General features: G+C 36.5%; 1 protein-coding gene across 1 annotated transcript in view; it reads left to right on the plus strand.

Annotated features, from left to right (window-relative positions):
- METTL25 (methyltransferase like 25) overlaps window positions 1-14,778 on the plus strand; it is a 62,891-nt gene that overhangs the window by 36,951 nt on the left and 11,162 nt on the right. Inside the window, exons 6-9 of the mRNA XM_065041625.1 lie at window positions 2,562-2,656; window positions 5,142-5,171; window positions 6,287-6,360; window positions 9,158-9,251. Of these exons, the coding sequence (XP_064897697.1) occupies window positions 2,562-2,656; window positions 5,142-5,171; window positions 6,287-6,360; window positions 9,158-9,251 (293 nt within the window). The remainder of the gene's footprint in view (window positions 1-2,561; window positions 2,657-5,141; window positions 5,172-6,286; window positions 6,361-9,157; window positions 9,252-14,778) is intronic.

The raw sequence follows: 14,778 nt of genomic DNA on the forward strand, positions 1-14,778 counted from the left end.
ACAAAGCTGAACTAGGATACAACTTTTCACGTTGGTCTTGATGCTACTTTAAATCTATCCTGTTTCCTCTCTTTTTTTCCTCTGAAATGATTCACATTTATATTACAGTTTGGTTTATATTAATAGATTTAGTTCTAGAACATAACAGCATTACTATTTTTTGCAAAGATTCGTTTTGGTGCAATATTTGCAGCAATTCATTTTATTAAATGTGTGACATAGTCTGTTTAAGAGGTTAGTTTAGAAGTAAGTTCATAGCAATTTAACTAACAGATTCTACGACTACACCCAAGCATAGCTTTGGTTCGGCTTATCAAATGATTACCTAAAATTCCCCATTTTGTTAACTTTTTGTGGAAAGGAGAATTCTGCCTGATTGGCTCCTCTGCATTGAATTCTAACATGATTGCTTCATGCACTGTTGAACACTTACGCTGTTTGCTATCAAATCTTCCATAGAATACCCATACTTAAAATGTTGCTGGAATGTTTTTGGAGGTTTATACAATACAGAACAGCTGCTGTGTTGTCAGATAGAAGCACAATGTGGTAATTTGTGATCTATATAATATTAAACATATCTGAAAATGGTTGCAGGCATTAAAAGAATTACCAGTTTTTTAAATATAGCTGATAAATAAATGAACTTCATAGCCATATATTAATCCTACAATTTCTTTTTTTATAATCAGCAGCATGATTGAGAGTGGCCTGGATATGGAAAACTAAATAGAACTCAAGGCAGTATTGTAGATACATGATCAGCTTTGGATATACACAAAAAAATCTACATATTAGTTTCCCTCTCTTTTTCTCCTACTTTACAGGTTCAATAATTTAAATGAAGACAGTACTTTTTCAAAGGTATCATAAATTCCTCAGAATTATGCATGAGTACGGTGCACTAATATTGAGATTGTAGCTCAGCAGGAAGCAACTTTCACTTGCATGGATGATGTTTGCCTAGAGAACAGGATGTAAATTAGAAGGAATTACTTGAAAAGACCAATGATTTCAGCTTTCTAACTCAGCCTGCAAATTTTTATTTTGAAATATTGTAGCATATATATTAGAAAGACTTATTAGTGTGAATCATACAATAGAAACCATGGCCTTTGATTGTTTCACTTGCAAAAAAAAAATAATGAATTCTTATTACCATCCCTGCAGTAGAAATACTCAGTTTTATTCCATGTACTCAATAATTAGACTTGAAGTTAATTAAAGTTTCAGAGCTTGTCATGAGGCACTTACTAATTCTTAGTACATTCCTAGTGCTGAAGCCAGTTGCAATATGTTTTATCAAATTTTATCTTTATATCTAAAGGAATTTTCTTTTCTTTCTCTTTCTGCTAATTAGCCAAAATTAAAATCCTACTCTTAAATCATGGTCCTCAAACCGGTATTCATCCTCTAAGAGCCTCTGACATTTCTCAGGGCTAAAAGGAGAGCAAAGCAGGAGGTTGTCTGTGGAAGACCTGCTTGCTCTTGCTGTCTAGAGGGCAGCAAAGACTGGGGACTGCTATAGAAAACCGAGCATTTTTGCTGTGGGAGAAGGGTCGTATCCTTTATAGTTTTTCTTTGCTTAGCTTTCACGAAATGAATTCTACTTACATGTGTGTATTTCAGTCCTTTGGTAAATTTGAAGAGTCGTATTTCTGCTGTCCTTTCTTTAACCCCGTTACATGGATTTATCTTGAAATACCCTCAGTTCATCTTTCTATGTTAAAAAGCCAGGATGCTAGCCAATTTGGTTTTGTTTCTTTTTTTTTTTTTTTTTATTTTAAACTTCTTATTCAGTGTTCTAAATAATCAGCTTACAAATGTGCTAAGGAAAGTTCAAAACACTGTAGAGTTTTTCTTCCTTTGAAAACTGGATATTATGAACATCTATAAAGTAATCCCCGTACTTTAGTTTTTCCACATTTACATGAGTGTTAAACATGAAGAATTGTGTTGTTATTCAAAATATTAATGATAATGAAACAAACCAAGCGCAGATTGTGATGCAAATGCTTCTTGGTGTTAGGAAGAAACAGCAAGAGACTTTGCAGCTGCTCTTTTCTGGAAAACAAACATTCTGCCTCGCAGCAAAGCACAGGCCTTCAAAACTGAAATAAACAAATACACATTGTTCTGTGTGATGTTTAAAAGATGTTTATGATAGAAGAAGAACCCAATGAGAAGTGATACTGAAGTCCTGCTATATTGAACAGCTGCCCAGCTTACATCTTGTGACTCATGGCATGACATGGGGCGCCATGAGGATTTGGAAACTTGTCTTGTCCCTTGGAAGATTTTTTCAGTGGATTTTCATAAAAGGCACTCACTTAAAAATGTTTTGGAAAATGTGAAATTATCAGAAATTCAACATAAACACAAAACATCTGGGGAAAAATGTTTTTATTACACTACCACAGTTCTTGTTACTGGACTAGAACATTTAAGCAGTTCTGCTACCATTAACTACTGTTCATCTTGCCCAATACATTGTGTATTCTGTAAGAAAGAGAAAAATAGCCCCTGAAAGCTGTGACTGTTTTTTTTCCTTCATTTTGCAGATTGCCCAGAGGAAGTGTGGGGATTTCCCATGTGTCAGTACTTGAAGGACACAGGCTGGTGCTGTGGTCGCAATGCTAGAATGTCCGCGTGCTTGGTATGATTCCCTTTCTTTTCTTTTTCTTACTAAGAGCTTTATCCAGATGTTATAGGATTCATTGTTTTTGGCTTCTAATCCTAAAGCCATGACTTTAATCCAAGACTCTACAGAATAACATCATTAATGTTGTAAGCCTGATGAATTATATCTAAAAAAAATAGTCTTGACCTTCCAGCTTTATATATTTTATACTTGCTGAAGGCATGAAAAAATGAGTATTGACAGAAACGTATTTTAAGAGTGGACAGAAAGGCCAAACCTTTGTAAAATCCTAAACAAGGTAACCCCTCAGGGTAATAGTTCCTAGCCAAGGATTTAGGGGGCAACAAGGTAATTGTAGAAGGATTGCAATCAGTAACTCCCCCAACACCTTCATGATTCATAATATTGAATGTTCTGACTGTTTAAAACCTAAACAAACCTACCTATTCCAAAAACTAGAGGAGCTCTAATATCCATGTGGCTTAAGGCCCTGGAAATATCTTTTTAACATTGCACCAAGAGATGAAGTGCTTTTAAAGACCTAACCTCATCAAGGCAGGATGATGAACTGGCGTCTAATTGGAAAAAACAGATAGGTACTGAAAATTTCATCCACTGTTTCAGTTAGAAGACCACTATTCCTTTCCTCTATTAATTTTTAATTTCTGGTATCAAGATGAATCACATCAGGTTCTGGCTAGCCCCTGCTGCTGCCTTTGTACCTTCATTATGGAGAATAGTGTAGACTGAAGACTCAGTATAGGCTAATGCATCAAGGTTATGTAAACTTGAACCAACATGATAATTAAATGCTGTCAGGAGAAAGTATAAGACGCCAGTTATTTAGTATTCATAAGGCTGAAAGGTGTGACCCTTGGCAAGGTACAAGAAAAAAATTGTTCATTTTAGAGATGTCGCTGTAAAACTTATCATAAGTACTTTCTAAAAGGGATTTGCCTTTTCTCTTTTTCTTGTCAGTGTCTTAAAACACCAATTCTTCCTCAGCTGACACATTAGCTATTTCCTTTCCCATTCCATTTCTTTTGGAAAGGAAAAGTTCAGGCTGTTTTTCAGCAATGGTAGGAAGATAAATTTTGTAAGCAAATGACCCCCAAGAGACAGTACTGATGTTGCCATATACATCTATTTTAGGCTTCAGAGAAATCACAGAAAATTGGCAGTTAAAAACTTTTTTAGTTAAAACATTCATGAAAGGCAGAGTTCTCCTGTGTTACCAGATACACCTACTGTTCTTATGTTTGTAACCCTCTCTTTGCATTTTTCATGACTAGGATTTTCCTTGCCTTCTCAGAGGCACAAGGAAGAAAACGCAGTGCTGCCAGGCACTCATCTTCCTAGCAGGAATGGTTGAGTAGGGCAAACTGAGTCTGCTGATCAATGACACTCAGCATTATTACTGATGTTCATTAGTACATATCATTCAAATTGTTTAAAGTTCCAAGGACTAAAGGTTCTGGACAAGAGTTTTAGTTTCAGGCCCTTACAGCACATGTTAGAACTCACATCCATCTTCTAACCAGCAGCAGATATATGCTAGTGTGAGAGCTATAGCTTCTACAGCAGAAATCAAATCTGAGGGTTGGGCAAAAAGTGATGAAATGGTGGAACTGCAACTACTTGGACCATGTCTGAGGATCAGTCTGAAATACAAGATCGGTTCTAAAACTAGGAGAAGGAGAAGTGGGTCATTCAGAGACAAGCAGTCCTGTTGACTGTAGTGGAGTCTGGGGAATAAAGGTGATGAAGACCCATCAGTGGCGAGGCATTTTTGGTTTGCTATCTAATTTGTTGTAGTGTCAGATAATTGAATTTTTATCTTCATTTATACTACTATCTTTAATGCTCAGTTGAAATTATTGTAGGTACAGTATCTTTTCAACTGTAGTTAAAATATTTCACACTTCTAATTGTCATTCTTTGTCACCATGGATCATAAAAATCAAGTACTCTCATACCTACATCAGGATTTATGGTATAAAGAATCTAGTGAAAGATAATGAACAAGCGTCTTAAATTGCAGTCCCTCTGAAGTTTGTATTTATTTGACTTTACATATGGAAGCTCAGTTTGTCTGAATACCAAGGACTAAAAGTGTTTAAAGACATGGTTGAATATGCAAAGTGAATTAGTTATATTTTGGTAGGAACAGACTCAAGGAAAATGCATTTCTTTTTAGCACTTTCATAAAAAGTAATCCTCTGCAATTCTTTTACAATACTAAGAAAAACAAACAAATTTTTCATGCATCTGTTTCCATACAGTTGGTTATCATTGCTTCTCCTATAAATAAACCAAAGTAACAGGAGTGAGCTGATTATGAGTCCCTAAAGGTATTAACACTTTAAAGTGTGCAAGATCATGTTATGTCACACTATTAATCTTTTAAAATGTCATCTCCTCTGACTTTTATACAATGTGTTTATTAAATGTTCTGATAAAGAATAAACATATCAGCAATTTAATTCCTTCACTCTTAAAGGCTTTGGAGCGAGTTGCAGTTGGCCAAATGGTAAGTAGTATTGTTTATTTTAGCCATTCTAAGATAAAATGTGTTTTCCCCCCTTGAATGCTTTTAATCCATGACCTTTTATTGAACTTCTGCATTTCTGGAATCTAAAATACTAGCATATACTATATCAAATCCTGATAGATAGCATGTGTCATCATGAAATCACATTTTTATTGCTGTGATTGTACTTAGTGAATCTGTTTTCTTTTGACAATTAAAAGTCTGTAAAAAAACAGCACAGTTTAAGGCATTAAACTACCCTTCTTAATGTCTTTTGCTGTCTTTAAGCTAATACATAAATTCAGTACAAACGTCCTTCTGATATCCCTGGTTTGGATCACTCTCCCAGTGTTTTATCAACTAATGTAAAAATAGAAATTGTTATGACAAAGGCTTGAACCTGTTAGAAACATCATCATTCTCATTTTTAATCCCTCTATATTTTTCCCCGGTGAATACTTTGAATTATTGGTGTGCAAGTTATCCTTTCGGGGATGGTGGACACCAACTGTGCAAATATTTAAAAGGCAAGTCTGAGAGACCTCTTATTTCCATATGTAAGTCCACCGACCCCAGTAGCCTTTTACTGTAAATGCCTTTTACTGTGAATTTTTAATTGGCAAGCATTAACTATTTTTATGAAACAGATCTTTCATACAGAAACGTATGAAGTTTTCAGTGTATTCTAGTTTTATGAGCATAGTATCTTCTGTATGGTTCAGACTACAGTGTATGATGATTAAGCTGAGAAATTATGCATTTTGCCTTCAAAACAGGTTAAGTAAATTGTTAGATTTATTTTGCATAGTAGAATTTGGATCATGATCAGTAGATTTTTCCTCTGTTCTTTTTCGCTCTGCCAACCTTTAGACTTTTACTTCAGAGTATGGGTTTCATTGTTTTTCTTTCATTCATGGTTATGTTAGAATCTGACCCCAAACCATAATTTTAACTGGATGCAGAAAGACTAGTAAATTGTACTTTTAAACCTGTTATAACTGATTGTAAAGAATACAAGCCAATAAGAGGCTGAGGATGCCAATACTCTTTTTGTTACTCTGATATTCATTTCAATGCCAATTTTAAATCCTTGCTACTGTAAAATTTTTTTGCAGCTGCCCACAGAATCATTGTTTTATCGAGCTGTTCTTCAGGTTATTATAGAAGAAATGTATGGTGTCTCCAAAAGGTAAGAAGCTCTGAATTCACAGGTAACAAACTAAAGCTCTGATTCTCTGCCACCTCTATTCTATAGAGAAAGTGTTTTTTAGAAAGCAGAAGAGTGTAAAAATCAGTCTGTACATACATATTGATATTAAAATGCATGAAACATGTATTCATCCTAAATCCACATCTCAAATGTATTGCCCTTCCTTTACCCATAGCTGAAATAGATCCTTTTGTACTGGAAACATGTATAAACCATATCTTCACCAGAGAACCCATTGCAAATTCACTAAAAAGTCAGCCTGGTCCTGGGCTGCCCTGTTATGCAGAGGTTCTGGCAGCTTTAATAGTGCAGAAGACAAACAGACATTTCAATTTTCCCGAGAAAAACTGCTAAAAACCCAATGGCCAGCATGTCTGTGAAGAGCTACTTACTGCTTGTGCCTATGCTGGCAAGTACTGTGCCCTCATAGGGTGGGATTTGGAGAGCCGGTGCTGAGGACCTGACTTCTGCACTATCTTCTTTTTCTGGAGTTGTACTTGGATTAGATTTTCTCTTATTCTGTGGGATGTATGCTTGTTAATTCTTGGAGTGCATCCAGGGTGCTTGGGGCATATCCAGAAGTACACCTTGGAGTTCAATTTAATTTGAAAAGAACCCATTTTTTGAGCTCTGATCTTATTCCACAGTGTCAGCCAAAGCATGAGGGGTAGGGAAAAACAGAGAATTATCTTCAGAAGTATACTCCTGATCTAAAAAAACTGCTAATGCAGATACTCCCAGATCTTTTGCTGGATATAGAGCCAGACAGCTTACCCTTCAGAAGGTCAAACTCCTGAAAGAACATAGATTTGTTTATTTTTAAATTGTATAAAATATCGCATATAAAATAATGGCGACTAAGTTGTAAAGAAAATAAAAAGTGTGAGGAAGATGATAATACGTTTCATTTGTAAAAGGAAGTATAATTTGGAGGAAGTAATTAAGATTATAGAATCATAGAAACATTTTGGTTAGAAGAGACCCTCAAAATCATCGAGTTCAACCATTAACCCAACACTGGCACTAACCTGTGTCCCTAAGAACCTCATCCTATGCATCTTTTAAACACCTCCAGGGATGGTGACTCCACCACTTCCCTGAGCAGCCTGTTCCAATGCCTGACAACCCTTCCCGCGAAAATTTTTTTCCTAATATACAATCTAAACCTCCTCTGGAGCAAATTGAGGCCATTTGCTCTTGTCCTACCACTTGCTACTTGGGAGAAGAGACCAACACCCTCCACACTACAACCTCCTTTCAGGTAGTTGCAGATAAGGTCTCTCCTCAGCCTCCTTTTCTCCAGGCTATACAGCCCCAGTTCCCTCCGCTGCTCCTGATCAGACTGGTGCTCCAGACCTTTCACCCACTTACTTTTTAAATAAAAGCAATAGCTACCTTGGAAAGACTCCCTGTCAACCTACCCACCCCTCCAGTTGTGTACCCCCAGCCTGCTCCCTGGGGAGCAGAGGGAGAAACAGAGAAGGCCTCAAAACTGCACAATCACTGTTCGGCAATAGCTTAAACATCGGTATGTTACCAGCCCTGGTTTAGTCACAAATCCAAAACAGAGGACTATGAAGTTACCTCCATCCTATCCAGGCCCAGACAATGCCATCCCCCCAAGTAGCCTGTGATTAGGAGGCAGATGCCGATCTTCTAAAGAATGACATAATGGCATAATCATTAACAGATTTTCAGACTGCATCAGCCTGAATGTTTAGGTACGTCTGAATATTAAGTATGACTAGAGAAATTAATTCTTTCTTTAAAATAAATGTGACTTTTGATACTCAGTGAGTGGGCAACCCTGCCAGCTAAAGAGATTAGAGTTGCCACTGGGGAAAAGTCTCTGTTGACGTCAGTAGATGTTAATCCTGATGCTCAAATAAGGAGAAAGGAGTTTTACTGAGAATAAAGAGGGGGGAAATTTTTACCCACAATATTTCTATTTAGTATTTCACTAGGGAGAAAGTGTATTTCCTCTTAAGTAATTGAATACTCACAAACAGCTACTGTAGCTGAAAAAGTAACTCCTGCACTGCACAGCTGGAAGAGGAATTAAGTTAAAACACAGTCAAGAAAGCAAATTCAGACTAACATAAAGTTACGTCTTGTTTCTCCAAGATATTTTAAACACAGAGAACAAATATAAGTGGCCTGTTAGGATTCAGTCTTCCTATGTGTTTTTTTAGTTTTCATGCATCATTTTATCATGTTTTCTGAAACAATCTACATTTTTGCTGGCTTCAAAAGCAGGCCATTTAGTTGTAAACAGGGGAAAACTGTAGCATCACTTAGTGAAATAAAAGTAGTGAGGATAACAACACAATGTAACAAACACAGTGAAATTTTACTCCAACTTGACATTTGCTCAGTCCAGAGGTTGATAGTAAATAAATTACAGCGGCATTACAGAAGTATTATAGAAATATAGAAGGAAATGTCTGTCAGTGGAAACAAGAATTTTGTCATTCATGTAGGGAAATAAAAATGCTAGGGAGAAATTAAAAAGAAACTTTGAACTCTCCAATTTTTAGGTAAAATAATAACTGTACTACAACCATAGTACAATTGTACAGTTGCTGTATCTAGACATTTCTTCAAATATTATCTAGCTTGTTTTAAGTAAAAGAGGGAGAAAGGAAAGTTGTTGCTAACTTGGCAGTCATAGCTCATTTTTTTTCCTGAAGTAAAAATTTAATTAAAGGGAATAAAAAATGTGTAAATTTCAGTTGCTGGATATACAAAAGCCTGCATCTCAATGTTGTATTTACAGTGATCGACATGTTGGTAAAACTTTCTCCAAATCATCCTCCTTCATAGACTATGTCAGAAAGTCTCTGAAAAAGCTGGAACTGGATGATTCAAAGGTGAGTCACTAAATACAGTCTGCATAAAATTCTTATATCCATGTAAGTTCTTGAAGTCAGCACCACAACTCAATGTTTAAGCCACTGAGTTTTAGTTTGTGTATTGATGTACGAATACAAAGCATTCTCATTTTTATTAATACTGACAGAGCCAATCCATACATGTTTTTATGTATTTAAAAACATATAAAAGTTGTTGTTTGGTTTGTTTTGTTTTTTTTTTTTTTAATAGACTTCTGTGTATGAATTATTTAAAATACTTTGGTTTAAAATCACTTTATATAAAAACAATCCTTTTTTATACATCGTGCTCATGATCAGAATTTTTTAAGCTTTTCCTGTATTTCTGGAGTTAATCCTACAAATCTCCTTTGAAGCAAAAAAAATGTATATATACTCTATTTTATACACGCTGTCATTTAGAGGTAAATATACTTTTTAGATGCCAAGTGAAGCAGTCCTGAAGGACCACTTGCCTGTGCTGATACTATACATCCTGATAAAAGTAACTCTTGAACCATTTTAAATCCAGCTGAAATACTATCCTATACAAACATGCTACTTTTTTGTCTGTACATATGTTTAAACTGAAAGTGATCCAAAAAAACATGAATAATGAATCACATAATAAACACTTTGACCCCTTTTTATTTTCATTTTTTTCTGCAGCAATATTATCTTGATCCTTTTAGACACCTTTTGAAACTGAAAAATGTAACATTAGAGCAAGATAGGTGATTCTGTCCAGTATGTTTCTCTTACTATTTAGTTCCCAAAGTATTTCAAATTTATTTTAGCCTTTAGACACCCTCCTTAAGTAGCCTTTGAAGTCTTGAAAGCCTAATACTTTTTATTTTAATTTATAAATGTTAAGGATAAATATTAAGATTTTTAGATTACTTTCCCAGCCAGAGAAAAAGAAGTGAATACCAAATTGAGATTTACAATCATAAAATCTTCCACAGATTTTTTTATGTTGTTAAGTGTCTTGTCTTAGTACTACAACTGCTATATTGGTCAACAGATGGCAACAAAGCATTAGGCATGGAATATAACTGTAGGACGATCACAACCACTCTGTGAGAAGAAGTCGAGCAATGGAGACACTGGGGAGTATTAGAATGATTATTAAAAAGCTTAGTGCAAATGAAAAAGTGGGACTGGCAAGGATGTAAAATACTTAAGGCAAATGTTGTAGTAGTAAACAATGCTTAACATCTGTAGTTAAAATCTCATATCACTGCACATTTACCAGACACACCAAACCATGAACTAGGAGAAAAATAAAAAACAAATAAATACATAAATGGAAATGACATTTGAATCATGCTTACAGCATTAGGAAAAAGACTTGTATATGAAGGTCACTGTATTTTAAAATGATTATATTTAATTCTGTTTGCAAACTGAGTTACCCATATGATTTTCTGGATAAATAGCCACTAACATCATGCATTTACCCCAGCTGAAAGTAACTACTGAAGTGGTGTCTTCCTCATTATGTGTACAATCACTCAAAAGCAATTGGATTGTTTGTGCAATAATCTGTTCACCATATCAATGACTAAACTCTGCTGGTAAAGTGTTATACCTTCTTTTTAAAACCAGTGAGCACAGAACCTTTGTATCAGTATGTCTGTTTTTAGACACACCACCTTCTGCTACAACGTGTCTGGATAAATGCAAGTTGCCCTGAGAGAAAAATACTTGTCAACAGTGCTTCAAGCTGCATGTTTGTGTGGTTGCTAAACACCCGATTCAAGTAAATGCTCATTTTTGCTTATATTTCTCCTTATTTTTATGTAGAGCTGGCTGCATACTGAAGAATGAATTTTATGCTGACCTAAACAATATTATTTCTTATTTCCCAGCTATGTTGAAATTTGCAGCAGCACAAAACTGTTTCTATTTTCATACTACTGAGAGGAAAGTTGTTACTCTTCCCTCAACAGTGGTTCTGACACCGCAGTTTTCATGGTGGAGTCAGCACTATATCTACACAATATTGGAGAATGTGTTAAATTCCTCTCTTCAGAAAAAAAAATATACTTACATAGCTAGAAATGTGATGAAGCCTAAACATTTGCTCTCAAAGACAACAAAAATCAAAGAGAAATTTATACAGAATTTGTTTTCAAGCTCTGTTTTTAAAAATGAACAAAAGAGCAGCTGTACTGCACAGACCAAATGTCTACTCTGACAGTGGCCAAATACTGATGCCTTGGGAAGAATACAAAGCAAGGGTAAGCATATATGAAGGATACTTCAGAATAATCAAAAATGTGCCTGTCATTCACAAAAAAAAAAAAAAGGTAATAATTGTCTTCATGCATACATTTATTTAGGTGGTGTTAAAAAAACAGCTAAAAGTTAGTAACACTGTGTAGTACAAACAGAGAACTATGAGAAAAAAATGTTTGCATACAAATCTCTGGATTACATATGCAAAAATGTGGGGTTTTTTAAATGATAAGTCTGAAAACTGAGTCACAGGTCTTTTACTATGCTCATGAGAAAACTGAAGACAGTTTAATCTCTGCATGACACATACTGAGAAGTAGAGGGGTACTGGCATTAAGTTTTTAGGAGTCACTGCCAGGGTTTGGTAGCTTGGCATGTATGGTAAAGTCATGGATGGTTTTGGTCACTGTGGCTGAATCTGGGCTGTGGGACATAAAGATCTTTCCAAACTCGTGGTTCATGGTGAGCTCCACAGCTGCTTCCTTTATACACAGCAACGTCTCTTTTCTGATCAAGGGGTAACCCTGGTGCAATCCAGTCATTTTCCAGTCTGGACAAATGCGGAGGCAGGATAACGAGAGGAAGCGCATAAGACATCTAACCTGCCTTGATACTCATTTATGCCTTTTGCTAAATATAGAACTGACAAAGACCTTTATCAGGTATAGATATCCAAACAGTAAGTTAATTTTTGCTATTGTTTTTCAGTAAAGATAAGTTCTTGCTTATTTGAAATGAGAACGAGACCCTTTGTGTAACAATTTTCAATCAGAAGTGACTTAGAGTGAGACAAAATAGTAGAATAGTTTTTCTACCAAAAAATTGCATTTATCAGTCACCTAGGGCCATTCATTGTTACAAGTTACTGTTCAGGGACTGAAGTTTCCTATTACCTTAGAAAAATAATTTTCTCCATTGTGTTTCTTTTCAATGTGGAAGAGCCTGTCAAGTCCAGATTAAACACGGAGATGCAAATGAATTATTTTTTTCTGCCTTTCAGTATGGGATCATTCCTTTCGCACGTCTCTCCATCTCAGTAATAAAACTGACACCATGACTACTAAATGTCTGACACAATGTTCTCATTTTGTGAGGGCAGAGGAAGGTCTTTTAGTGTGAGCTTGATGCTTCACAGGTATGGTTATATTGCTTCTGGCCTCAGAACTGATGGAATTGCTTTGTGGGCCATGGATACCTGCACAGGGCTTTAGTCATTGGTGTGGATTTACACCCAGGCAATATTTTATTCCTGGTTGTTTGTCAGAGCTCACTCAGTTCTTATACACTCCATGTTATATGGGCAGAGTGTTCAGTGTCGAGTAGATGTGGGAGAAGTTATTTCTATGTATCAGGAATGGTGTGGCCAGCAGAACTAAGGAAGTAATCGTGCCACTGTACTCGGCACTGGTGAGGCCGCACCTTGAATCCTGTGTTCAGTTTTGGGCCCCTCATCATAAGAAGGACATTGAGGTACTAGAGAGTGTTCAGAGGAGAGTGGTGAAGCTGGTGAGGGGTCTGGAGCACAAGTCTGATGAGGAGCAGCTGAGGGAACTGGGGCTGTTCAGCCTGGAGAAAAGGAGGCTGAGGGGAGACCTGATCGCTGTCTACAGCTACCTGAAAGGAGGTTGTAGCATGGAGGGCGTTGGTCTCTTCTGCCAAGTAGCAAGTGACAAGGTTCTTAGGGACATGGTTTAGTGCTAGAGTTAGGTTATGGTTGGACTTGATGATCCTGAGGGTCTCTTCCAACTGAAATGATTCTATGAGAAGATTTATTTTCCTTTTCATTCACCGTTTTAACTAATTTGACTGTGGGACTCTCACTTGAGAGAATGAAACATTCATCCCTGTTCTTTCTCCTAGAGAAGCTGGCCACTCTATCAGTTTTTAGCCTTGCTTCTCTCAAGCAGCAAGAGCAATCACTCCTTCCTCTTCAGCAGAACATGTTCCAGCTCTATTTGTAGCTGCCTTGCAGGTGGATTTAAAATGAAACCTATTTATGAGCATATTTGTTTACTGCTTAAGACAACAAGTGCTACAAATGGCATTTCCACAGCAAAAAGTCCTTGTATAAGTATTTATAGATTTCTTAAACATTCTTAAATTGCCTGGTGTCCTGTGCTTTTTGGAGTAGATTAGTAAAAGGTCTTTCATAGGACCTGGCTTTAAGGTGATTTAAGGGAGAAAGTGCTTAGAAGGCTGAGGCCTGGATGCATGTCTGGCAAACTTTGTGATCCATGACTCAGCTCAGATCCATTTCTGTGGGTGAGTGAGTGAGAGCCTCAATGGGTGGAGCTGTTGGACAAAGAGAAGCTGGCCAGGATTCATGTAAAGTGCAGTCTGGGAATAAGGAGAGAATGCTATTTAATGCCACCTCCGATTGCAGGAAGATATACAGGGCTGGAACGCTCCTGACACATCCACAAAGAAAAGCTATTAGTCACTTTGATTTCATCTCCTGCTATGTTCACACTATAGTTACTGCTATGGGCTAATGGCATGTAAGGTAGTTCCTTTGTCTTAGTCAAAATACTTCATGAATCACTTAACCCTTTCAAATGTAGGCTTATGCTGGGGAGATACGATAGCAATTTCAGAGGTAGGGTCACCTTAAGCTTTCACACACAAAGAGACCTTTCTGTGCCTGCCCGTGTGTTGTTGCAAATTTACTTGGTTTTGTTTAACTGAGCTTCTAAGTCTCCCATGACTGGTGTATTTCAGTTTGAAAGAGTCTGCACATAACCTGAAGTTGCTGGGGCCCTCCCCCACCAAAAAAAAGTCATTTATTTGGCTGGTGCTCCATCTAACAGCCTGAGATGAGATCTGCAACAATAAACAGATGGGTAATGCTCAGTTTCCACCATCTCCATTTGTTTTAACCCTGACCAGACTTCTTGAAAACAGCTGCTGCCTATTTGTCTTCTTATGATCCTGTGCTTCAGGTAGAGCAACCCAAAAAGATGTGCAGCTGCCAGGTCTCAACTGGTGGGTCAGTAAAGGGCACTGGACCCTTCTGTGAGGCATTGTTACCCATCACGGTAGCATTGACATTAATGACACAGTAAGAGAAACTCATGTCCTCTAAAAAGCTCATTTATCATCATAAGTAATTTAAACAACTTTGATATTTGATACATTATGTCTATCAATGTTCGACTCAAAATATGCAGCTAAATTTAGGTATAAGTCATATTGTCTTGGATATTCTGCAAAGGTTAAGTATTTACAAGTATATCTAATTAAATAAGTGTGTTAGTGCTTGCTTTCTCTACAATAACAAAAACTTTTA

The sequence above is a fragment of the Columba livia genome, chromosome 1, assembly GCF_036013475.1.
Source record: "Columba livia isolate bColLiv1 breed racing homer chromosome 1, bColLiv1.pat.W.v2, whole genome shotgun sequence".
NCBI lineage: Eukaryota > Metazoa > Chordata > Aves > Columbiformes > Columbidae > Columba > Columba livia.